This window comes from Dreissena polymorpha, chromosome 12 (genome assembly GCF_020536995.1).
Source record: "Dreissena polymorpha isolate Duluth1 chromosome 12, UMN_Dpol_1.0, whole genome shotgun sequence".
Classification (NCBI taxonomy): Eukaryota; Metazoa; Mollusca; class Bivalvia; order Myida; family Dreissenidae; genus Dreissena; species Dreissena polymorpha.
Genome location: NC_068366.1, coordinates 20,243,339 through 20,270,124, shown reverse-complemented (window position 1 = coordinate 20,270,124; position 26,786 = coordinate 20,243,339). Strand labels below are relative to the sequence as shown.

At 37.1% G+C, this 26,786-nt stretch overlaps 1 protein-coding gene across 2 annotated transcripts in view; it reads left to right on the top strand.

Annotated features, from left to right (window-relative positions):
* LOC127853933 (uncharacterized) overlaps nucleotides 1-21,515 on the top strand; it is a 39,497-nt gene extending 17,982 nt beyond the window's left edge. Inside the window, exons 8-18 of one of the 2 annotated variants that reach the window (XM_052388798.1) lie at nucleotides 57-185; nucleotides 3,534-3,796; nucleotides 4,682-4,886; nucleotides 5,554-6,178; nucleotides 7,898-8,007; nucleotides 9,056-9,282; nucleotides 10,627-10,865; nucleotides 13,678-13,774; nucleotides 17,363-17,518; nucleotides 19,926-20,005; nucleotides 20,506-21,515. In XM_052388798.1, the coding sequence (XP_052244758.1) occupies nucleotides 57-185; nucleotides 3,534-3,796; nucleotides 4,682-4,886; nucleotides 5,554-6,178; nucleotides 7,898-8,007; nucleotides 9,056-9,282; nucleotides 10,627-10,865; nucleotides 13,678-13,774; nucleotides 17,363-17,518; nucleotides 19,926-20,005; nucleotides 20,506-20,649 (2,275 nt within the window). In that variant the 3' untranslated portion in view covers nucleotides 20,650-21,515. Of the gene's footprint in view, nucleotides 1-56; nucleotides 186-3,533; nucleotides 3,797-4,681; nucleotides 4,887-5,553; nucleotides 6,179-7,897; nucleotides 8,008-9,055; nucleotides 9,283-10,626; nucleotides 10,866-13,677; nucleotides 13,775-17,362; nucleotides 17,519-19,925; nucleotides 20,006-20,505 lie in introns of those variants that run through there. The other variant, XM_052388800.1, reaches the window with a different exon arrangement.
* Nucleotides 21,516-26,786: the final 5,271 nt, after the last annotated feature.

The following is a 26,786-nucleotide window of genomic DNA, read 5'->3' as shown; positions in this document are numbered from 1 at the left end:
ATATGAGCAACTCTAAATGGAACACTTATTTGAACCCCAGCATGTTTTGTTCCTAGTGGACCCCAGTGTGCCTCGCTACATCTCCTGGTATCGTTGACAGCAGATGACCACGGCATCTCCATGGTGATTGGAACCAACACCCTGGTCCCTATGCTGCTGTGTTGTATGAAGGAGTCCCATTGCAGGTAACCAATAGGACTGTAAATACTAAGTCATCAAGTGGCTTTATGGTACTTCAAATGTGGGTAAATTGTCAGTAACCTACTGGTCATATTATCAATAAGAGGCTCAGCCCTCAGTAACCAATAGGTCATATGGTTACCAATAAGAGGCCCAGCCCTCAGTAACCAATAGGTCATATGTTACCAATAAGAGGTTCAGCCCTCAGTAACCAATAGGTCATATAGTAACTAATAAGAGGCTCAGCCCTCAGTAACCAATAGGTCATATGGTAACTAATAAGAGGCTCAGCCCTCAGTTAACAATGGGTCATATGGTAACCAATAAGAAGCTCAGCCCTCAGTAGCCAATAGGCCGTATGGTAACCAATAATCAGTAACCAGTAATTAATAGGTCATGTGGTAACCAATAAGCCCTCAGCAACCAATAGGTTGTATGGTAACCAATAATCAGTAACCAGTGATTAATAGGTCATATGGTAACCAATAAGAGGCTCCGTTGTCAGTAACCGATGTTAATTATGGTAACGAAGAGTGAAAGCTCTTGTAAGTAATCAAGTTGTCATATGGTATCCAATAAGAGTGTAAGTCCTCTGTATCCAAGTAGCCATATGTAACCAATAACCTGGTAAACACTCAGTAAGCAACTAGCCATATGTAACCAATAACCTGGTAAACACTCAGTAAGCAACTAGCCATATGTAACCAATAACCTGGTAAACACTCAGTAAGCAACTAGCCATATGTAACCAATAACCTGGTAAACACTCAGTAAGCAACTAGCCATATGTAACCAATAACCTGGTAAACACTCAGTAAGCAACTAGCTATATGTAACCAATAACCTGGTAAACACTCAGTAAGCAACTAGCCATATGTAACCAATAACCTGGTAAACACTCAGTAAGCAACTAGCTATATGTAGCCAGTAAGAGGGTAGCCTGCAGTAACCAATCAGAAATTATTTATGCCCTAAATTACCAACTGGCATTTGGTAAGCAAGAACAGAGGTGGCCCTCAATAATAACAGACAATACAGTCAAATAATATAATATTGTTGATTACTCTTGTAGAAAGTTTGTTACAAAAGTTTGAATTAAATGTCTGTTTTGCCAAAATTAACACCACTCAACTTGTTATTGCCTGCTAATAACAACACTCGTCAGCTAATTGTTATTGTTGACAACTTATCAGCAGTATAGATTGTTTGATTTCGCCATGCGCACATTCTATAGCGTTTTGACTGGGGCCGAGTCAGAGATAAGAGACAGCAATACAGATTGATTGGAGTATTTACTTTTCGCACTTCAAAACAAATGTCTCGTTACCGCTTTGCACAGGGGGAAAAAGGCTTTCAAGATGAAATATGCTGGCTTTCAAGGTGAAATATGCTGGCCTTTGGCTGTTATAGACAGGCTACCTTTATTCTCAGGTGTTATATGAAAGGATTTTCATTGGGAGAATCCAGATTGACAGCTCTATGCAGGTGACTGTTGTTCTCAGGTGGCCGCAAAGTCAGTTTGGACTGTTTAGTAACTAATAAGAGGCCTAGCCTCAGTATCAAACTAGCCATATCCAGAAAGTAAAAACTTAGGAAATAACTGAGTATGTAACAGATTCAATAGATTTTAACTCTTCTTATAAATTTTAATAAATAATCAAATAATTATTTTATCGTAACAACATGTCGGTATACATATTACCAGTAAGTTTCAGAAGGAAACCGTTGTAATCTTTTTTAAGGATGAGTTAGACCAAATTTTTAATAATGTTGTTAAAAAGAAGCATGTTTCTAGGAAAGTGTGTCTGCTAGTCACAGAGGTGATGCAAAACCTCTGCACGTGTCTCAAACACCCTAGAGGACAAATTTATGGTCGGATCTTCATGAAACTTGGTCAGAACATACGTCTCAGTGACATCTTTGATGAGTTCGAAAATGGTTCTGGTCTGTTGAAAAACATTGCCACAAGGGGGTGGGGCATTTTACCATATATGGCTATTGTAAAACCTTGTTAACACTCTAGGGGCCTAATGTATTGTCCCATCTTCATGAAACTTAGTCAGAACATTTGTCTCAATGATATCTTGGAAGAGTTCAAAAATGGTTTTGGTTGGTTGAAAAACTTGGCCACCAGGGGATGGGACATTTTTCCTTATATGGCTACAGTAAAAACTTGTTAAGACTCTTAAAGTCACATTTATTTCCAATCTTCATGAAACTTGGTGACAACATTTGTCCCAATGATATCTTAGATTAGTTCAAAAAAGGTTCCAATTGGTTGAAATACATGGCCGCCAGGGGGCAGGCATTTTTCCTTTTATGGCTTTAGTAAAAAATTGTTAACACTCTAAAACTCACATTTATTGTCCAATCTTTTTAACACTTGGTGAGCACATTTGTTTTAATGATATCTTGGATCAGTTCAAAATAGTTCCGGTTGGTTGCAAAAAATTGCCACCAGGGTTTGGGGAATTTATCTTAATATGGCTGTAGTAAAACCTTGTTACATTTATAGTTCACTCTTCATGAAACTTGGTCAGAACATTTGTTCTATTGATATCTTGGGGCTGCACTTAGCAGGTCAGTTCCTTTGTATCTCAGGTAAGCGACTTGGGCCTTTAAGGCCCCCTTGTTCCTTATATTTGTATAGTAAAACCTTGTTAATACCCCAAATGCCAAATTTATCGTTGATCTTCATGAAACTTGTTCAGAACGTACATCCCAATGACATCTTGGATGAGTTCCAAAATGGTTCTGGTCTGTTGAAAAACATGGCCACCAGGTGGTGGGGCATTTTTCCTAATAATGCTGTATATGGCTATAGTACAACCTTGTTAACACTCTAGAGGCCACATTTATTGTCCCATCTTCATGAAACTTGGTCAGAAGATTTGTTCCAAGGATATCTTGGATGGTTGGGCGGGGCATTTTTCCTTACATGGCTATAGTAAAACCTTGTTAATACCCTAGAGGCCAAATTTATTGTCCGATTTTCATGAAACTTGGTCAGAACATTAAATTTTGTTTTAATGATTTATTGGATCAGTTTTAAAATAGTTTCAGTCTGTTGAAAAACATGGCTGCCAGGAGTCGGGGAATTTATCCTAATATGGCTATAGTAAAACCTTGTTAGCACTCTAAAAGTTACATTTATAGTTCACTCTTCATGAAACTTGGTCGAAACATTTGTTCTAGTAATATTTTGGGGCTGCACTGAGCAGGTCGGTTCCTTTGTATCTCAGGTGAGTGACTTTGGGCCTTTCAGGCCCTTTTGTTTTATTTTTTAAGGATACTAAAATTAATTACTTAGACCAAATTTTAAATAAGGTTTTCAAAAAGAAGCATGTTTCTAGGAAAGTGCGTCTGCTAGCCACAGAGGTGATGCGAAACCTCTGCACGTGTCGCAAACTGGGCCTCTGTAAGGACCTCATGCTGCAACTCAGCGGCTACCTGGTACCCAGTCTGGAGCAGGACTCGCTGACCATTCTGTCCAAGATGGCCACCGCTCAGGGCCCCGTTGCCGTGACGATGAAGCCTCGCTTTGATGAGGAGAGGCACATGTGGATGGGGCTGGAGAAATTTGTTGATATTACCAAGGCTGTGATCTATAGGGAGGGTGAGAATGTGCATTACCTGTTGATAAAGAAATGAGTCGTGTTCTGAGAAAACTGGGCTTAATGCATGTGCGTTAAGTGTGGTCCCAGATTTGCCTCTGCACTATCCCTTTTTATTGTATTTTTCGTTCAAAGGAAGCCTCTTCTACACAAAAATCCAGTTAAGGGGGGAAGTGTCGTCCCTGATTAGCCTGTGCAGACTGCGTAGGCTAACTTGGGACGACATTTTACACACATGCATTATGCCCAGTTTTCTCAGAAGAACTCAAGAGATCTAAATAATGAGAAACAAAATATGAAGTAGACCTTTTGTTGTAATTAAGTTGACTTGCTGCGATGTCAGTTAAAGCTGTATAAATCAAATTACTAATGGTTCTTATTTATTTTTCACTAATGATGTATAGGATCGTTTGCTTAATGGAAACACTATAATAATATGCATAATGATCTATGTTAATCTAATACTGAATGTTTGGAAAAAGCAAATGAAGCATAAACTTCTGTTGGCTGTCAATGGTTGTTCAACTTGTTGGCACTACATGGATTTCAAAGTAAACAAAAAAGGTCGATTGTTTCTGATTTATGTTTCATAGGTCTTGGCTAAAAGTCTTAAAATGTTTGTCATCCAAGCCTCACAAAAGCTCTTAGCAGTAAACCTTTTCCCTTTGTAGTGCCTTAGAAAATCAATTTCAATTAAAGGCAGTTCTTAATAGATTTAGGTTTTAAAGGCTTCATTTCTAACCCTTCGATTCTTATGAGCAGCAAACAGCATAAAACCTGAACAAACTGCAAGTAACTCGCTGGCTTTTCTGGTTGTATGCTGGTTGCATATAGCCATTTTCACTTTGCTCCTGAGCGTAAAAGGGTTATACAATTGTCGTCTGCAGCTAAGGTTGAGGTCGATGACCTGGGGTCAGTGACGGAGATCCACATGAAGGCATGCATGGACACGTGCCCCGTGCAGCTGGGACTGATAAGCCACTCCTTCCAGCTGCTGCACAGTGTCTGCCTGTGGCCCCTGGACAAGTCTCGCCTGGGGTTCAGCGCTAATAGAGTCGACCTTACCACCTTCACTGACGATGAAAAGCAGAAGTAAGCATGATTGTTTTGTGTTATAAGCACAACATTCACATTTGCAAAAATTGTTCTTCATTATATGAAGTGGTGAATGTGCGATTTCTATTATCCCACACGGAAAATTGCTAAAATTGTTCTCCTTTTGTCTTGTTCAATTGTGTCTATCCATAACTTAGGGGTAATTTTCCAGATATTTATTAACCAATGAAATGTTGGAAAACTCTATGCTACTTTATTTTTAGCTTGGCTGTTTTTCAGAGAAAACCCGAGGTATTGTCATAGCCAGCTTGTCGTCCGGCGTCTGCCGTCCGCATTGTGCTAAAACCTTTACATAGGCTCTAGAATCAAAGTGCTTCCACATACAACTTTGAAACTTCATATGTAGATGCACCTTGATGAGTTCTACACGCCGCATTCATTTTTGGGTCACAAGGTCAAAGGTCAAGGTCACTTCTGACAAGCTTTTATTTATTCAAAACTACACCCACAGCCGAGCGTTGGCACCCGCTATGCGGTGCTCTTGTTAAATTAACATAACTATTTATATTTACAGATCAGAACCGACATTTTATTATAACGTTAACAGGTTACACTGATTAAAAAAAAGTTATATATTATTATTTTGAGTTGAGTCCAGTTTATTTTGTTCTTGACTTATAATTACATGGTCTTTTTCTTTCAGAGCCAAACTCTCAAAAGTGAACAGAGGTCTTACACAGGCCATTTGGGACAAAGTTGGTGTCGTTGTTACCACCCTGCTTACATCCTATGCCGAGAAGGTGGCCAAAGTTGGCAAAGCGCCAACTAAAGGGAGAGCGTTCTGTTCCTTGGAGACGATATTTGAACCACAAGAGGTCACCTTAATCACTAGTCTTCTGGAGTTAATATTGTGTTCATCCCTGTGCACATGCATGGCATTTCCGGAAATACTGCCAAAATTGCAAGAAAAATCATCAAAGAAAAAACATAAATCCCCAAATAAACTGAAGTCAAGCTCAACATCACAGGTCACTTTTGTTTCACCAGATAAATCTAGTCAGGAAGTGGAATGCAGGCTAAAGTCCCAGTCTGATTCAGGAAAGGTTTTTGAAGATTCTGCAGAGGAAAAAATCTGGGTCAAGGACAATCCCCACCTGACCAGTATCCATAGCAACAGTAGTCAGGTGGTTGCTATGGAGAGGAGTAAGGCGGAGCTACTGCACAAGGAGGCATGCACTGAGCGACGTCTACTACGCAAGTGTCTATTTGAAGCAGACGTTTTCCATTGCGTTTGTCCATTTCTGCTTTGTAGGGAAGAGCGTATCACGGTATGCAATAAAACCATTAAGTAATTTTGGCTCTGGCATCTATTGATGCGCAAGGCATATTTTGATTGGCTTGTCTGTTTCTTCTTCCATCTACTGCCTGTATTAGGTTAACCCCAGATAACGTGTTTCGTCCTACATCTATACCGCTTGCTACAAAGCGTTGATACTTTGCATTATCTTTGAGCATTCTCAATAATAACTCACATTGACGGACCTAAATTTTTACCTTTACAGTTGTTATAATTTTGATGTTAGACTAATTCCAAATGTCTAAACTCTTGGTTAACACAACATGGAGTGTTGCAATACTGCTTGTTACACAATTTTGCTATTTCATACTTGCATAGATGTTATCTATGTATCTATGTATACTGTCAAAACAGCCGCATCACCTGACCTCATTTGAAATTGACCTTGACCTACTATTTCAGAAGGTCAAAATTCTTGGTTAACCCTAATTGACCACTGTTGTACATTAATTATAATTTTTGAATTGAATAGGCATGAAACTTAATATTCAACACTTAGTACAATAAAGTAATCTTACCTCATTTTAACCGTGACTTAAAATTAATTTTTGACTAAAACTTATATAATGGGCCTACGAATCAATACCGACAAGGCTTCCATAGAGAGCATCAGCATTTATTGCATGCAGCTTTATTTTTAGCTCTGACAGCTGTTTTCGGAGAAAACCTGAGGTATTGTCATAGTCAGCTCGTTGTGTCGCCAGCCGTCCACCGTAGGCGTCGTGCTGAAACCTTAACATTTGCTCTAAAAAAAATATTCTGACAAGCTTTCGCAGCCGTGCGTTGGCACCCGTTGTGCGGTGCTCTTGTTTCACTTTTCATTTATCCTGCTATTAAAACTTATTCAGTTTTTTATGTCCCCCACTATAGTAGTGGGGGACATATTGTTTTTGCCCTGTCTGTTGGTCTGTTGGTCTGTTGGTTGGTTGGTTGGTTGGTTTGCGCCAACTTTAACATTTGCAATAACTTTTGCAATATTGAAGATAGCAACTTGATATTTGGCATGCATATGTATCTCATGGAGCTGCACATTTTGAGTGGTGAAAGGTCAAGGTCATCCTTCAAGGTCAAATATATGGGTCAAAATCGCTCATTTTATGAATACTTTTGCCATATTGAAGATAGCAACTTGATATTTGGCATGCATGTGTATCTCATGGAGCTGCACATTTTGAGTGGTGAAAGGTCAAGGTCATGGTCATCCTTCAAGATCAAATATATGGGTCAAAATTGCTCATGTAATGTCACTTCTGCAATATTGAAGCTAGCAATTTTATATTTGAAATGCATGTGTATCTCATGGAGCTGCACATTTTGAGTGGTGAAGGGTCAAGGTCATCCTTCAAGGTCAAACATCATATAGGGGTCAAGGTCATCCTTCAAGGTCAAACATCATATAGGGGGACATTGTGTTTCACAAACACATCTTGTTTTCAATTGTATTTGCAACATTTGGTCTGCCAAAATGTCCATGTTAAACAAATGGGCAATCTTAAGATTTACACAATAAGACCAATTAAGGGTATACAATTATAAAGGCAATGTGAATTAAGTATTTGTAAATCAAATAACTGGAATTAAAATTTGTTACAATAAATAAATTTAAAAAAATGTAAAGTGCAAGTACGCAAAAAGACTTGTATTATCATGTGGTAACAGAAGTCCATAACCATTGCTATCCTCGTTGCAGGTGATGGTATTACAGATAATGAGGTGTCTAATACAGCCCCTTGAAGAACGAGTAGCCCCTAAATTAGGCAGCAGTTCACAGGACGGGACAGCGGCCAAAAACAGAAACAGGTAGCATTGTTTTAGTTGTACTAATATGTGATGATTAGAACAGCATGAACAGTTGCTGGTGGAATAAACCATTACACACAATGATGTACCTATCAGATTTTCTAATTTAAAATTAAACATTGTTGAGGTGTATAAAAAAAAATAAATAATAATAACATCCAAAAGGATTCCTCAAGGATTGGCAATATTTATTCTTATTTGCCTGTCAGCAAATTATACATTAAACTTTAAAACTTTATAAAAAAAAAAAGAAGTTTCAGCATATATTAAAAGTAGATACCAGTAATGATCAAGATGACCTGTGTCATGCAAAATGGGTTTTATACCACATGTTGCCAGGGAAGCTTCAGCCCAGCTGAGCAGTCTTGTCAGGAGCCGTCTGTCCACCAATGATACCATAAAACCTTGCTTGGTTTTATAGTGGACAGTCTTAGCTCCTTACAAGACTGCCTGAGGCAGGTCTATCAGCTATTGGTTTTATAGTGGACAGTCTAGCTCCTAACAAGACTGCCTGAGGCAGGTCTATTAGCTATAATATTTGCATGTGGCATAAGACCCATTTTTCCCTGTAGTAGTGATGGTTCTGTAAGTATTTGCAGGGATACGAGTTGTATTGTTAAACCCTTTCCTACTCAGAAGTGAAGTGAAAATGGCCATGTGCAAACAGCATAAAACCAGAACAGCCCCAGAGTAACTCGTAGTCTGTTCACGTTTTATGCTGTTTGCTACTCTTCAGTATCTTAGATTGGAAATGAAGTCTTTCAACCTTGAATATATTAAGACAGGACTTAAATTCCATTTGATTTTCTAAAGGACTTCAAATGCGTCAAAGTGCGTTCCTGAGTGGTGAAGTTAAGCAAGCTTGTAAACAGTGTCACACTGATTGATCAGGTGGCAATAATATTAGGAATCAGCTCCCAAAATGTTTGTTGAATATTTATTGATTAATCAGAGACAAAAGAGGCCGATTAATTGATTAATTATGATGAAGTATTTAAATCTTCAGTATTTAGTATAAACATGTTATTTTATAGCATTTTCTTTGCAGGCCGCAGACAGCAGGGGCTGTTGAAAAAGCCAGTAGGCGTCTGAACATAGCACTGTACAAGATGTCCCCAGACCTTGCAGGCCTTATCAAAGATGCCCTGGGTCCTCAGTTGAACCCTGGGGAAAGAGCCCCACCCTCGGAGAGTGGCGAAAAGAAGGAGGCGAAAAAAGCAGTAATCAACCTGCCTGCTTCAAATGGGTTGGAGACAATACAGGAAAAACTGCAAGGTTTGTATTCTCAGTGAATTTGTATACCCCACTAAAAAATATTGGTATGGGGTTTGATGGCCTGTCTGTTCTTCCTTTGGAGATTGTGGTATATGTTTACGCAGCAAACTACTGATCAATTGTTTAAATTTAAACTTCATATAAGTTATCTCCATGAATTCTAAATGTGCAAGACACGTTTTTATGCCTAGTTATCAGATTTTATGGAATAATTTTTGCACTGAATATAGCAGACAAGGCAGTGCATTCGAATAAGTCAAGTTTTTTTTACTAATATCTCCTTTTTTGCCCAAATGATACAGAAATGTCGCTTCACATAAATCCTAGATGTTTCAAAACAATGAATTTGTTACCTCAAGTGCCAGTGATGTCTGGAGCAGTGAGAAAGCATGTACTGTATTTACTATTTGTGTAGTGGCAGCATGGGGGCACATGTTAACCCTTTAACACTCAGAAGCAAAGTAAAAATGTCTAAGTGAAAACAGCATAAAACCAGAACAGCCTGCGAGTAGCTCACAGTCCATTCAGGTTTTATGCTGTTTGCTGCACATCAGTACCTAAGGGTTGAAAATGAAGCCTTTGAAACTTGAATATAGTAAGAAAGGTCTTTAATTAAATTTAACTTTCTAAGGGACTACAAACGCGTCAAAATACATATCTGAGTGGGAAAGGATTTATGAAAGACGTTAATGTGTTTCCCATTTTATTTATATACAGACCAAGATACAGGTTGTTGTGATGGAAATACTTTTTTTTTTTTATTTAACAATTATCAACAAACAAACAAACTGTAATATATGCATGTAATATTAAAAATAATTACAAGCATTTAATAATAAAAGAATGCAAAATGTTCTTTACATGAATTCAGTATCACAACTCACAAGCTTTACGAAATGACCTATATGTGTGAATATTATATAAGTCGCGCTCTGTGTAAAGGGGGTTTTGTGCGTAAAGTGTCGTCCCAGATTAGCCTGTGCTGTCTGATTTTTGGTAAGAAGATACTTTCTTGAAAGTTTGATTAGACTGTGTGGACAGCACAGGCTAATCTGGGACGACACTTTACGCACGTGCTTCAAACCCCTATTTCACAGACCATGGCCCATATCTAATTTTGAAATTTTAAGCACATATATCAGTGTCACACTGATCAAAATGTTTGTTGAAAATTCATTGATTATTAAGAGACAAAAGACTGTTTATCTTGATTATTTGACAAAATTATTAATCAGTCCGTCGCAAGTTTGCAAACCTGGTATTGTTTTTTGTGCAGCTTCATAAAATGTTTGTTTTTTCAACAAATCTAGCATCAAATTTTAGAATTTTCTCAAATCTTATTAGAATATGCAGACAGCACCATGAACCAATCAGAATCAAAAGCATCGCCCCCAGTTGTAGAAGCCAAGCCAAAGACACGCAGTAAGCCAGTGATTGACAGGTGTCGCCCCATTGCTCAGCAGTGTCGGGAGGCCCTAATAGGGGAACTAGAAGAGAGGCTCATAATGGGGATCTTCACTAGAACTCTGAAAGTGAAAAAACAGTCAGTGTTGCTTCTGCACGACTTTGTTCAGTATGGAGAGGTATTGTAATGTGTACTCAAATATGTTGACTGCATGTGTGGTTTAAAGTAGTTGTTCATGATATTTTTTATAGAGTTTATTATAGTATTAAAGCCACACAACTTATTTGGCATATTAGATTTAAGAATAAATAATAAATATATTTTATCTATGCCAATTAGAATATATGTGGTGGTTACAAGGTAGAAATTCGTCTTTTTTGCGCTTTAAAATTTAAAATATTCGCGTTTGTCGAAATGGACGTATACGTCTAGAAATCCTACTTTCGGTTTTAAAAGCGTTACAGTTTGAAAAATAGTAAATTACTTGCTAACTAGGCTATAGATTTAATTTTATTTATGGAAATTAGAATATATCTGGTGGTTACAAGGTAGAAATCCGTCTTTTTGCGCTTTAAAACTTAAAAATAATCGCATTTGTCGAAATGGAAGTATAATGTTTACGTATAGAAATCCTACTTTCGGTTTTAAAAGCGGTACCGTTAGGAAAATAATAAATTACTTGCTAACTAGGCTATAGATTTAATGAAAATTTTGCACACTTTCAAATTGCAGTTATATGTATTGATTAACGTGTATTTCATTTCAAGGTGTGTGGCTTTAAGGGACGATTGAACTTTACCAGTACATAAAAAAGAATGGAAAAGCGTATAATGTTATCGTTGCTAAGCGCACAACACCTAACACTTAATGCACATCAAATAATCCTTTTTAGCTCATCTATTTATTTATTTTTAAATATGAGCTATTGTGATCACCTTGGCGTCGGCGTCTGCGTCGGCGTGCGGTTAAGTTTTGTGTTTAGGTCCACTTTTCTCATAAAGTATCAAAGCTATTGCATTCAAACTTGGTACAATTACTAACTATCATGAGGGGAATGGACAGGCAAAGTTAGATAACTCTGGTGTGCATTTTGACAGAATTATGTGCCCTTTTTATACTTAGAAAATTGAAAATTTGGTTAAGTTTTGTGTTTAGGTCCACTTTATTCCTAAAGTCTCAAAGCTATTGCTTTCATACTTGTGACACTTACTAACTATCATAAGGGGACTGTGCAGGTAAAGTTATGTAACTCTGACTGGCATTTTGACAGAATTATGGCCCCTTTATACTTAGAAAATTGAAAATTTTGTTAAGTTTTGTGTTTTGGTCCACTTTACTCCTAAAGTATCATAGCTATTGCTTTCCAGACTTGGAACACTCGTAAACTATCATAAAAGGACTGTACAGGACAAGTTGCATAACTCTGGTTGTCATTTTGACGGTATTATGGCCCTTTTTTTACTTAGTAAATTTGAATATATGGTTCAAATTTATGTTTACATTCACTTTACTTCTAAAGTATCAAGGCTATTGCTTTCAAACTTCAAATACTTTCATACTATCATGAGGGTACTGTACATGGAAAGTTGAATTTTACCTTGACCTTTGAATGACCTTGACTCTCAAGGTCAAATAATTAAATTTTGCTAAAATTGCCATGACTTCGTTATTTATGATCAGATTTTATCGATACTTTGACAAAACAACTCTTACCTGACATACTACAATAGACTCCACCCAAACCATCCCCCATGCCCCCCCCCCCCCCCCAGAATCCCCCCCCCATAAAAAGTAATTTTTATTATTCAATTTTTTTTTACTGATCATCTTATAAATGACCACACCCTCACACTATAATCCCCCCCCCCATCCCCACCCCCCCCAAAAAAAAAATAATATTTTTTTTAACCATGGTTAAAACACAAAAATATTTATTATTTTATTTTTGAAAGACCGTCCAACTATCCCACCCTAGAATCCCCTCCCCCCTTATATTTTTTTTTTCATTTTTATTTTTATTTTTGGAAGATAATGTAATAAATGACCTCACCCCCACACTATATACCCCTCTCCACCCCACCCCTCCATCTTTTTTGATTGAAGTATTGAGATAGATCCCTTCACCTTTAAAAAGAAAAATAGATGAGCGGTCTGCACCCGCAAGGCAGTGCTCTTGTTATCCTATATATTTCCTTAGTATCGGGGATTACCGCCCCTAAACCCCCACTTTGTTGATAGTGGTAAACAGCTGGGTACCAGTAAAGTTTAATCTAGCCTAGTATTTATGATTTACAGAACTGATATCATATGCTTAGCTAATTATTTGCATTTTCACGTAATTATGACCCCCAACCTTTCGAACATCGCGGAATATAGCAGTCTGTCTGTCCGCATGTTTGTGCCTCTGTGCAAAGTTTATTGTCTCTGCGATAAATTTCTCCACCATTAGGCGACAGCTTTTCCTATGTAAAATCTGTCTCCCTACCTTAAAGGTCAAGGTCACACTTAGAGGTCAAAAGTCAAGTTTGGCCTTACAACAGCTTGGGTCTGGCTGTAACTTTGTCATTATTGGTGCAATAAAAATAACAACAAACAGGAGTCTGGGTGTATCACCTGTCTCATTACCTCCAGAATCAAGGTCATGCTTATAGGTCAAATGTCAAATTTTGTGACATAAGATGAGTTTAAAGACAAATTTCTACTGTCAGTGAATTAGACCAAATAATTGCATTTATCACTGCTCTCTTTCATACTGTCTTTTACAAAATGGTTAAGAACTAAATGTATTCTTTTAATTCATGATTAATTAATATCGTTTAGTGCTGTGCTAAATTATGAAATTGCATACAAAACGTTTGTATGTAAATATGCGGCAAATACAGTGAGATATTTGTATGAAAATAATATATTTAATTATACTTATAATAAATACCATGCTTGAGTTGTTTCAATTACGCTCAATGTGTAAATGTGTTTGTCTAACTCTCCAGTCATCATCAAATATGCAGCTGTCTTGCTATGGGTGCATGCCAAGGTTGCTGGATTTTCTCCGAGTCAATGAAGACAATGAACTACTAGAAATCATGGGTAGGATTCACAGACATGAACATGTTGTCTGTTTGAGCCTTTTTCTAGAAAAACTGGGCTTAACCCTTTCAGTGCGGGAACCGAATTTTAAAGGCCTTTGCAAACAGTTTGGTTCAAGATGAGACGCCACAGAATGTGGCGTCTCATCAGGATCCAAACTGTTTGCTATTCTGATAGTATTCTTTGAAAAAAATCAAAGAAAATGATAATTTTAGAAATTCAGCAGACTACATTTTAGCAGACGACAAATTTCCCAGCATGGAAAAGGTGAATGAATGTGCTTAAAGTGCTGTCCCAGATTAGCCTTTGCAGTCCACACAGCTTAATCAAGGACGATATGCATCGCTTTAACTGTTTTTTTGTTTAGAGGAGACTTTTTTTAGCTCGACTATTATATATGAAATATATATAGTATATATAGTGAGCTATCCTACTCACCCTGGCGTCGGCGTGAGTGTCTGCGTTAGCGTTAGCGTCTGCGTTAGCGTGCAAATGTTAAAGTTTTCGTACTACCCCAAATATTTTCTTTGTCCCTTGACATATTGCTTTCATATTTTGCATACTTGTTTACCAACATGACCCCAACCTATAAACAAGAGCAGACAACTCTAGCAAGCATTTTGTTATAATTATGGCTCCTTTTCCACTTAGAATATGCAGCAAATGTTAAAGTTTGCGTACTTCCCCAATTATTTTCAATGTCCCTTGACATATTGCTTTCATATTTTGCATGCTTGTTTACCAACATGACCCCAACCAATAAACAAGAGCAGACAACTCTATCAAGCATTTTGACAGAATTATGGCCCCTTTTATGCTTAGATAATTGAACATTTTGCTTAAATTGCCATAACTTCTTTATTCATGATCAGATTTTATTAATACTTTGACAAGATAACACTTGAATACCACAATGGATTCCACCCAAACAATACCTCAAGCCCCAACCCAGAATCCCTGTCCCCCCCCACCCACCCCCCAAAAATGTTTTTTTTTTCCTTTTTTTTTTTTTTTGAAAGAAGATCATCTAATAAATGACCACACCTCACATTATACCCCCCCCCCCCCCCTAAAAATTTTTTTATTTATTTTTTTTCCTTTTTTTATTTTCGAAAGATCGTCTTATAGTCTTATAGATTATTGAATATGAACAATTTCCCCATCATGGCTTACGTTATACTCTCAAGCACTCAAATAGTGGACAGCTCTTGTTTAATGAAATATTGAATAAAAGCAGAGAGTGACATTGCTGATTAGCATATGCGGACTGCACAGGGTAATCTGGTATTGCACTTAACGCACATGCATTAAGCCCAATTATCCCAGAAGGATACTCTCTTTTTCACGATGTATGTTCACAGTAAACTCATGATAAAACAATACTTGCTATCACTTGTTATGATAACCCTTTCCCATGCAGAAGCAAAGTGAAAATGGCTATGTGCAAACACTATTAAACCAGAAAAGCCTGCAAGTAACTTGCAGTCTGTTCAGGTTGTATGCTGTTTGCTGCAAATCAGTATCTAAGGATTGGAAATGAAGCCTTTAAAATTTTTAAATATGATTTAGTAAGGAAGGTGTTTATTTAAATTTTACTTTCTAAGGGACTACAAATGCGTCAAAATACATATCTAAGTGGTCAAGTGTGAACAGTTACATGTAGTTATCACAATTGTGACCTCTGCTTACAGGTTCTTGTTTTGTCTGCAGGTGTTTGTCTGTTTGTCATATTGTTTGTTTACTAGTATATGTGATATATAGCAAAGCATCATACAAAGATTTGCATTGCATTTTTGGGGAAGGTTTAAAGGGGTCCACTAAACAAATCATTTAGACGATTAGGATCACTAACTGGATGCATATATTCTCTGCTTTGATTTTCATAAGCAACCTCTCTTATTCATAGGATTAAAAGAATATAAGGTGAATATTTGATAAATATAACATCATGTTTGACACCAAACATTTAGGCACTAGACAAGTCTTACACATACATGTCTTACTCTAAGCCTCGTATGATAGACCTCATCTTAATCCAACATTCACCTGGTATTCTTTACATCACAAAGAACTTAAATGATTGATTTTCATACATATGCTTATTAACAGCCCTGTGTGTGAGCAACGGTATGAGAAAACAGGGCTTAATGCATGTGTGTAAAGTGTCATCCCAGATTAGCCCGAGCAGTGCACACAGGCTAATCAGGGAAGACACTTTCCGCTTTGATGGATTTTTTATATTAAAGGAATTCTCTTCTGTGAAGAAAAAGATAATCCATTTAAGAAGGAAAGCATTGGTACTTATGTTTGTTCCAAGGCTTTATGATTGTTCTGGCCAGCACTCAGTGATGTACTTATGTTTGTTCCAAGGCTTTATGATTGTTCTGGCCAGCACTCAGTGATGTACTTATGTTTGTTCCAAGGCTTTATGATTGTTCTGGCCAGCACTCACTGATGTACTTTTGTTTGTTCCAAGGGTTTATGATTGTTCTGGCAAGCACTCAGTGATGTACTTATGTTTGTTCCAAGGCTTTATGATTGTTCTGGCCAGCACTCACTGATGTACTTTTGTTTGTTCCAAGGCTTTATGATTGTTCTGGCCAGCACTCACTGATGTACTTATGTTTGTTCCAAGGCTTTATGATTGTTCTGGCCAGCACTCACTGATGTACTTATGTTTGTTCCAAGGCTTTATGATTGTTCTGGCCAGCACTCACTGATGTACTTATGTTTGTTCCAAGGCTTTATGATTGTTCTGGCCAGCACTCACTTATGTACTTATGTTTGTTCCAAGGCTTTATGATTGTTCTGGCAAGCACTCAGTGATGTACTTATGTTTGTTCCAAGGCTTTATGATTGTTCTGGCCAGCACTCACTGATGTACTTATGTTTGTTCCAAGGGTTTATGATTGTTCTGGCCAGCACTCACTGATGTACTTATGTTTGTTCCAAGGCTTTATGATTGTTCTGGCCAGCACTCACTGATGTACTTATGTTTGTTCCAAGGCTTTATGATTGTTCTGGCCAGCACTCACTGATGTACTTATGTTTGTTCTAAGGCTTTATGATTGTTCTGGCCAGCACTCACTGATGTACTTTTGTTTGTTCCAAGGCTTTATGATTGTTCTGGCCAGCACTCACTGATGTACTTATGTTTGTTCCAAGGCTTTATGATTGTTCTGGCCAGCACTCACTGATGTACTTTTGTTTGTTCCAAGGCTTTATGATTGTTCTGGCCAGCACTCACTGATGTACTTTTGTTTGTTCAAGGCTTTATGATTGTTCTGGCCAGCACTCACTGATGTACTTATGTTTGTTCCAAGGCTTTATGATTGTTCTGGCCAGCACTCACTGATGTACTTATGTTTGTTCCAAGGCTTTATGATTGTTCTGGCCAGCACTCACTGATGTACTTATGTTTGTTCCAAGGCTTTATGATTGTTCTGGCCAGCACTCACTGATGTACTTTTGTTTGTTCCAAGGCTTTATGATTGTTCTGGCCAGCACTCACTGATGTACTTTTGTTTTTTCCAAGGCTTTATCATTGTTTGGGCCAGCACTCACTGATGTACTTTTGTTTGTTCTAAGGCCTGATCATTGTACGGCTCCTGGTGGGCAGTGACCACCGCCTCAAGCAGCTCTTCAACCGCCATGGTGGACCCCAGCTCCTGCTGTCCATGGCTCAGTACACTAAGGGGCTGCTCAAACAAGAGGTCGCCAATACACTCAAGTCCATTTCTAAAGGTATAGCATTTTATGTTCTTCATATTAACATGGCTTGATTGAATGGTTTTGACATTTAAAAAAAGGGTGGGTGGTATGGGAACATTAGCTGCTGGCAGGCCGCATCCAGGAAACGAGCCGCATACAGAAAAATATTCGCTCAATACTTCAAAACATTTAAATCAGATAATAATTAAAATTTGTGATAATATTTCTGGGCATAATATCTATGAATGTTTGCATTTACCAATCTTGATAAATAATAAGCTTGAATGGGGACCCAGCTTGGGAGTTAATTAGGGGCAAGTCAGCTCAGTCAAGGTCACTTTTACAAAAAATAGAGAAATTGTTTTTGCTTAATATCGTCAGTTTTGCTGGAGGATTTACATTCATATTATGTGTGTAGGTTAAATAAATGGAGACCTAGCATTTAATTGCATTTGGGTCCAGTCGAGTGAAGGTCAAGGTTACTTTTACTCAAAATAAACAAATGGTTTTCAGGCCAAAACTTTAGTTCACAACATGTTGATACATAAAAGTTTAGTTGATAGCTTACCTACAGACCTAGCTTGGCTCACCTACAGACCTAGCTTGGCTTACCTACAGACCTAGCTTGGCTCACCTACAGACCTAGCTTGGCTCACCTACAGACCTAGCTTGGCTTACCTACAGACCTAGCTTGGCTTACCTACAGACCTAGCTTGGCTCACCTACAGACCTAGCTTGGCTTACCTACAGACCTAGCTTGGCTTACCTACAGACCTAGCTTGGCTCACCTACAGACCTAGCTTGGCTCACCTACAGACCTAGCTTGGCTTACCTACAGACCTAGCTTGGCTCACCTACAGACCTAGCTTGGCTCACCTACAGACCTAGCTTGGCTTACCTACAGACCTAGCTTGGCTCACCTACAGACCTAGCTTGGCTTACCTACAGACCTAGCTTGGCTCACCTACAGACCTACATGTAGCTTGGGATTGCATTTGGGGCCAGTCAGGTTGGGGACATTATCACTGTTACTGAAAATATATAAACTATTTCGGCTCAATAATTCAAGTTTGGATGCAGATGTTTCACTTAAATTGTGTGCTCATTTTGCTGGCATGTAGACCTAGCTTGGGATGGCATATGGGCCAGTCAAATAAAGGGTCAAGGTAACTATTGCTAAAAATAGAAAACAGTTTCTGCTCAATAACTTTATTTTGGATGGCAGTATTATGCTACAGTGATGTGTGTAGGTAGCATTCATGCATAGCTGGCATTGAATTCCTTTTGGAGAAGTTGGAGCCAAGGTTCTTTAAAAAGACCAACAAATTTCACTCAATAACTTAAGGTGTATGTGTACTAAAATTATGTGCCCTGTTTGCTAACAATGTGCAGACTTAGTCTGGTATTGAATTTCTGGGCTAGTCTTATAAATGTCAAGGTCACTGTTACTGAAATATAAAAAAACAAGATGTGTTTGTGAAACACTATGTCCCTCCCCATAAATTGGATCTTTGACCTTGTAGGATGACCTTGACCTTTCACTACTCAAAATGTGCAGCTCCATGAGATACACATGCATGCCAAATATGAAGTTGCTATCTTCAATATAGCAAAAGTTATGGCAAATGTTAAAGTTTGACGATTTTGACCCATGTATTTGACCGTTTACCTTGAAGGATGACCTTGACCTTTCACCACTCAAAATGTGCAGCTCCATGAGATTTACATGCATGCCAAATATGAAGTTGCTATCTTCAATACTGCAAAAGTTATGGCAAATCTTAAAGTTTGACGCAAATCAACAAACCAACATTTTGTCTCCATTGTTTTCTATACCATCATTTCTACAACAAGTTAATACATCGGTAATGAATGTATGTTACACAGACCTTTAAATCGGCCTATCTGTTACAAGTTGGCGCTCATGTTACCGGTAAAATTAGATCTGTTTGATAGCAGTATATATGAGTATCAAAATGATTAAAAATCTTTGTGATCTATAAGTTCACTTTTTGTCTTCCTCATAATGCTTTCTGCATTTATTCATCAATTGCCAGCACTGGTAATACTGTGAAACCACTTCTATTTTGTCAGGCACAAATTTTCTTTTGATGTTAATTGGTCTCTCAACAACAAAATCAAATGCCCTACAAACATTCAATCTCGAAGCTATTTTATTAGATATTTTAACAAAATCCACGAATTTTAGATTAAACCAACAATGTCAGATTTTATAAATCTGCAAAATTTCATGTAAAAAAAAAAAAAGAATCTACAGTAGTATGTATGGTTTGCTTGAATCTAAAAAATTATAGTCTTGTTTTGTTCAAGACATGAAAAAATGTTGGGCAATATATTGTTCTCCTACATCTTCATATAACACCTGAATTGTTCTTGCAATATACACGTACATATTTTCATTGTTCTAATTTTGTTTCAGTGGAGAAAATCAAGCGCCGCCCAATGTCTGCCCCTGTGCAGCGGGCGCAAGCCTCAAAAGTCCCAGATGTCTGGGATCATGTAAGTGTTGTTTTTGAAGTTATAGCCATAGGCTGATCATGAATAACTTGAATTTATGATGACAGTCACATTGTTGGGTTCCAACAAATACTCACTCTGTCACAATCCCGTTTCAAGTGGAACATAAAACGCCATTCAGATGCAGTTTCTTTTTTGTTACTTTTGGAACTACGAAATCATATATTGTTTGACCAATTCCCCAAAATTGAGATAATTGGGTAAATTCTTGAATGTATATTTGGATTTGCCTACACAGAAATGCTTTATTTTAATATTTTAACAGGGAACTTGCATTCTAATTACAAGCATATAAATATATGTTTTGTATTTTTATATTAATGCAAATATTCTTCAGTGAAGTATTGTTTAAGTTTTTCTAAATAATTTCTTATTTTGAATTATCTATGTATTTACATGTAATTAAGAATATCTTATTATTTGAATCTGTACAATATGGAACTGGATATTATAGTATCTAACTCATGTTTTGTTGTTCTCAGATCCAAGCACGCTGGAAGCAGGAGGATCAGGTTGCTGGTGTGCTGAGGCAGTGGATAGACGCAGACCGGAAACACAAACTGAAATGCAGGGCGCACAGTTGTCTCCCTTCCAATCAACAACAAGTAGACATGTTTCTGGAGTAGCCTCCCTTACATAAAGCACAAGCTGAAATCCAGGGCTCACAATTGTCTCCCTTCTAATTAACAACAAGCAGATAAGTTTTTGGAGTAGCCTCCCTTACATGAAACACAAGCTGAAATCCAGGGCTCACAGTTGTCTCCCTTCCAATCAACAAATTAGTACACTAGTTTTTGGAGTAGCCTCCCTTACATGAAACACAAGCTGAAAGCAAGGGCTCACATTGTCTATTTCCAATAAACAAGTAGACAAGTTTCTGGAGTAGCCTCCCTTACATGAACACAAGCTGAAATCCAGGGTTCACTGTTGTCTCCCTTCCAATCAACAACAATTAGACAAGATTCTGGAGTAGCCTCCCTTACATGAAACACGAGCTGAAATCCAGGGTTCACAGTTGTCTCCCTTCCAATCAACAACATGTAAACAAGTTTCTGGAGTAGCCTCCCTTACATGAAACACAAGCTGAAAGCAAGAGCTCATTATTGTTTCCCTCCTAATGTACAAACAGTAGACAAGTTTCTGGAGTAACCTCCCTTACATGAACACAAGCTGAAAGCAAGGGCTCACCGTTCCATTGTACAAACAGTAGACAAGTTTTTGGAGTAGCCTCCCTTACATGAACACAAGCTGAAAGCAAGGGCTCACAGTTCCTTTGTACAAACAGTAGACAAGTTTTTGGAGTAGCCTCCCTTACATGAACACAAGCTGAAAGCAAGGGCTCACAGTTCCATTGTACAAACAGTAGACAAGTTTCTGGAGTAGACTCACTTACATGAACACAAGCCAAAAGCAGGGGCTCACAGTTGTCTCCCTTGCATTGTAAAAACAGTAGACAAGTTTTTGGAGTAGCTTCCCATACATTCCACTTCAATTTTTTTATCTTTTTAACAAATATTTGCACTGTGTTCTGCTGGAGCAAATATGTAAGATTTCGGTTGCTGTATTATAATTAATGCTTAATTAGTTGCCTTACACAACTAGTTCAGTCATGAAATACTTTGGTCTTAAAATAGGTTATGGAGAGCTTAAATTGCCATTTTTCAATGCTGCAAAGATATTTTATTTAAAAACACTGAGTTGCTTTTTTCTACAGTTATTTGCATTAGAGAGGAGCTTCATAAGGCAAGGTACATCATTAAGTAAATTTTGCATCTCTTGTAACCATTCTTCATTGTCTTAAAAACAGTGGATTTAATATTTAAAAACACCGAGTTGCTTTTTTCTACAGTTATTTGCATTAAAGAGGAGCTTCATAAGGCAAGGTACATCATTTAGTAAATTTTGCATCTCTTGTAACCATTCTTGATTGTCATAAAAACAGTGGATTTAATATTAAACATGTAAAACTTATTTTTGAAAAATATCAGAGGATTTCTATGGCCACTCTTACCTACCTCTCATTTAAGTAGGGCAGTTGTCAGTAACTGAAATAATTCGTGATATGAAATACCGTGAATTAAGGAATTAGTATTACATGAAACTCACTGAAAAACATAGAACTTAAATATATGTGCCACATTCTGGGAACTTGGGGCTTGATGCCTATGCATAAAGTGTTGTCCTAGATAAGCAAGTGCAGTCGGCAAAGAAGACACTTTATGCTTTAATGGTTTTTTTTTTGTTTAATGGATTTTTTTTTTCGAAATGAAAATGGTGTTTAGGCGGAAAGTGTTGACCTGGAAAACTGCTTGTAAACAATAAAAGAATTATTTCTGAACCAGAGAGCAGCATAGTGAAACCTATTTCTTGTTTTCAATTCACAGATATAAATCAAATTTAAATCAAATCAATCATGTTACACTCATAACAACTTGTGCATTTTTGTTATCTATCAACCAATAAACAACACCCAAGTCATTCTTATGCATGTGTTTTGAACAATATGTGCTTATATCCTCATGCTTTAAGTCTAAATCTCAAAAATGTGTTTATTGAACAGAAACCAATGCTGAATGGAACAATTATTTCTTATATATGACATTGTCACTTTGTTTTGATGGTATTCACATTTGCACAATTGCGTGAATTAATATCAAATAATCACCATACCACTGTACATGTATCTCAGTTCTATAACATATTTTACTGTTTGCTGACAAGAGTTGTATTTTTTCAATGAGTTTTAATCATAGTACATTCCTTGCGCCAGTGTTTCACAAAGTGAACATTTGGTCTCTTTTGTGATATATTAAGTGCTTGAAGATCGTGAACATTATCGCATACATTTACATGAATATTAATCATGTTTAAATTAATTTTTTATGAACAAAATGTTCCAGTTTAAATGAGAACGAAGTTTACTCATGGTGTACTGACTAACTTGTGACCAGTCATGCTAAAAGTGATAGATAAGCACATTTATACAATGTAAATTGTTGACTGGAATAGACAGTTATTGTCTGTCTGAGAAAAATGCAAATCTAATAGTCAGCTAGAATTAAAACCTATACATATTTAACAAAAATCATTTTGATATATAACTTCAAAATGTATACTAGTTAACCCAATTGAATTGAATTACTATTAGTAATTGGAAGAATGTACAGGATAAGAAATAAAGTTCATCTGTCAAATGATTTTTAAGTGATGTGCAAACTATTTGTATTATGCTGATTCAGTCACTTTAATTTGTCTAGTCACATGTATATTTAATATATAGATGTTTTGACTTACTTGTATATACCGGTAATGGTGTTCTACTTTGTTTTTAAATTAACCTGCAAAAAAATACTATTATACATAGTAATGCACAGATTTGTTTAATCTTTACTCACCTGAGCACTGTAATGTTGTAATCTCAATTTTGTCTTGCTTTTTCTAAAGCAAGTAGATCTATGTTTAAAAATAAGAAAGACAACTACAATAAGTTTGCAATCTTTCTTTTCAAAGTACATGCCCCTTGCTTTAAAATGAAGCCCTTTTTTTTCTTCACAAAATCCTTCCTTTAAAATATATTGATTCTTGGTATTTACTTCATACATTTTTATGTCCACCACCACTATAGTGGGGGACATATTGTTTTTGCCCTGTCGGTTGGTTGGTTGGTTGGTTTGTGTGTTTGTTTGATCCAACTTTAACATTTTGCCATAACTTTTGCAATATTGAGGATAGCAACTTCATATTTGGCATGCATTTGTTTCTCATGGAGCTGCACATTTTGAGTGGTGAAAGGTCAAGGTCATCCTTCAAGGTCAAAGGTCAAATATATAGCGTCAAAGCGGCGCAGAAGGGGACATTGTGTTTCTGACAAACACATATCTTGTTTAATGTCTAATATAAGATTGAACACAGTCAAGAATGGTCAATATCATTTGATTTTGATTTCTGGATTTTTAACCAGGTTTTCCGAAGAAAAAAACTGGTTATTAGATTGGCGAATGCGGGCGGGCTGGCTGGCGGGCGGTCGGAACAAGCTTGTCCGGGCCATAACTATTTCGTTCATTGTCCGATTTTAAAATCATTTGGCACATTTGTTCACCATCATTGGACGGTGTGTCGCGCGAAATAATTACGTCAATATCTCCAAGGTCAAGGTCACACTTAGAGTTCAAAGGTCAAAAATGGCCATAAATGAGCTTGTCCTGGCCATAACTATGTCATTTATTGTGAGATTTTAAAATCATTTGGCACATTTGTTCACCATCATGGGACGGTGTGTCGCACGAAAGAATCACGTCAATATCTCCAATGTCAAGGTCGCCATGACTAAAAATAGATTTTTTTTAAAAACAAACTTACAAAGGGGGTTAATTTTGTTTGTTCATTTCAAAAGTTCAGTTTGAGTTTTCTCCCTTTATCAGATTTTTTTTCACAATGAAAACCTGGTTTTGTGACAATTTTGTCCCTTGTTTTTTATAGTTTATGCCATATCATGATTGCCATATTTTGCTGTGATATCTGTTTTGTTGCTTACCATTATGGTCACTATGTTACTATGTCACTATTTTACTATGGTTATTGTTACAAAGCATAAGTAAGAATGATAGACGATTTTTTATCACTGTTTCTGCATGCATTTCTATATGTCTTTTTAGAGGCAGGTGGGCTTATCTGCCTTCTTTGAACATATGTTGATAGGATCTTCTGGCTTTCATGTGTCAATCATCTGATGAGAGCCAGAAGGGCTTATCAGCCTTCATTGCACAAATGTTGATAGGATCTTCTGGCTTTTAGGAAACAATCATCTGATGAGAGCCAGAAGGGCTAATCAGCCTTCATTGCACAAATGCTGATAGGATCTTCTGGCGTTTAGGGAACAATCATCTGATGAGAGCCAGTAGAGCTTATCTGCCTTCTTTACACATATGCTGAAATGACCTTCTGGCTTTCAAGGAACTGTTAAGAGCCAATAGGGCTTATCTGCCTTCTTTGCACATATGCTGATATGACCTTCTTGCTTTCAAGGAACAAACGTCTTTTGAGAGCCTTAAGGGCTTATCTGCCTTCTTTGTAAAAAATATAATAGGTCCTTCTGAATGGTATTGGTCAGATATCTGTTTAAAGCAATAAGGGCTTAACTGGCTTCTTTGAACATATGCTGATATGACCTTCTGACGTTTACGAGACTTGTTGTATTATGTGCAATGCATGTTTTGCTTGCAGAAAATGTTCACAGCGGAGATGATGTTGTTCTTTAATTTTGTATTCATAAAAATATAGTAAATGTTGATATAGTTGTGATCTTTACATTGATGTCAGTTAACTGAAATGTGCTTTTGAAAGTATTGTTAATTTGAAACAGAGTGTTTGTGAGGTTTTCACGGTGATAAGCAGAAACAAAGGCACATTAGTTTGGATTAATATTAAGAGATAATTATTGGGAGAGAAGTGTATGCAATCACCTTTAAGTGCAACGTAGTCAATAGTAGTGTTATTGGCGTTTGTTATTGTAGTTGTTGTTTAGTGATGAACAGGCTAGTAAAAATAAATACAAAAAGTATTGTGTTGTTGTTAAAAGAATATTTATAAGGCACTGTATTCCAATCCAAAATATGCCGGTTGCGATTCTAGAGCCTAACCATTTTGCATTTTGATAAATGCAAATCATATTATAAATTAACGATATCGTAAAATGCTCTCGAGTACGAGTAGACGTTCGAAACCATATGAACCTCGCTCTGTGAAAACGGGTCTTAATGGATGGGCGTAAAGTGTCGTCCATGATTAGCCTGTGCAGTCCGCACAGGCTAATCACGGGCGACACTTTTCGCTTTTTATGGTATTTTTCGTTTGAATGAAGTCTCTTCTCAGCGAAAATCCAGTTAAGGCGGAAAATGTCGTCCCTGATTAGTCCGCACACTCGGGCTAATTTGGGACGACACTTAGCACCTCATTTTCCCAGAGCGAGGCTCAAATATGTGGTGCGCGTAGACGTCAAGCAAGACGGGTGTCACACCGTCTTACCGAGGCGATTTTTTCTTGTCGCGGTATATTTAGAAATGTTCTTCAAATAGAGGAAATAGCATGAGATGATTATATGAAATGACAAACAGTTCGTTGAATCGCCATCTCTGCTGAAACTATGGTATACAAGTTACTGAGTCAACGAAATATATAATACCCATGGTGCGTCTCTACGAAAGTCATTATTCTCATTCGGCACTGATTCTTATTAAATGTACGTAATACATGTTTGGTAAAAGACTACAAAAAACCGGTAAATCGATAGGTCTTGTCTAAGTTTACAATTTGGGCAATAAAGAAAAAACCACGACGTATTCTTCGCTTTTTATCCTGTATATTTTTGGAGCGAAGAAGTGTAGAAAACATATATTGGCAATTCGGTGGTCTTTAAGAAAACAGAATCCATGTTAAATATTCCTGGTGAGTTACCCTTTACCATAAGTTAATGGTATTACTGGATTTACTAAATATATGCTTAAAACGCAATTTACTATTAGTCACTTTGTTGAAACAAGTGGGGAATATTGTGTGCTGTTTCCTGGTTTTATATTTTGCCAACATCATTATTCAAATGCGCGGAACGTTGCGCAAAGAACTGTTCAGTAAGAAGTTCCAGGTAAATGCTTAACTTTTGAGTGGTGAGTCAAATGAATACTACTACTACTAATAGTAATTATATTATAGTTAATATGTTTATGCAAATGAAGTTTTATTAGAAGTATGTAATAAAGCAGATATT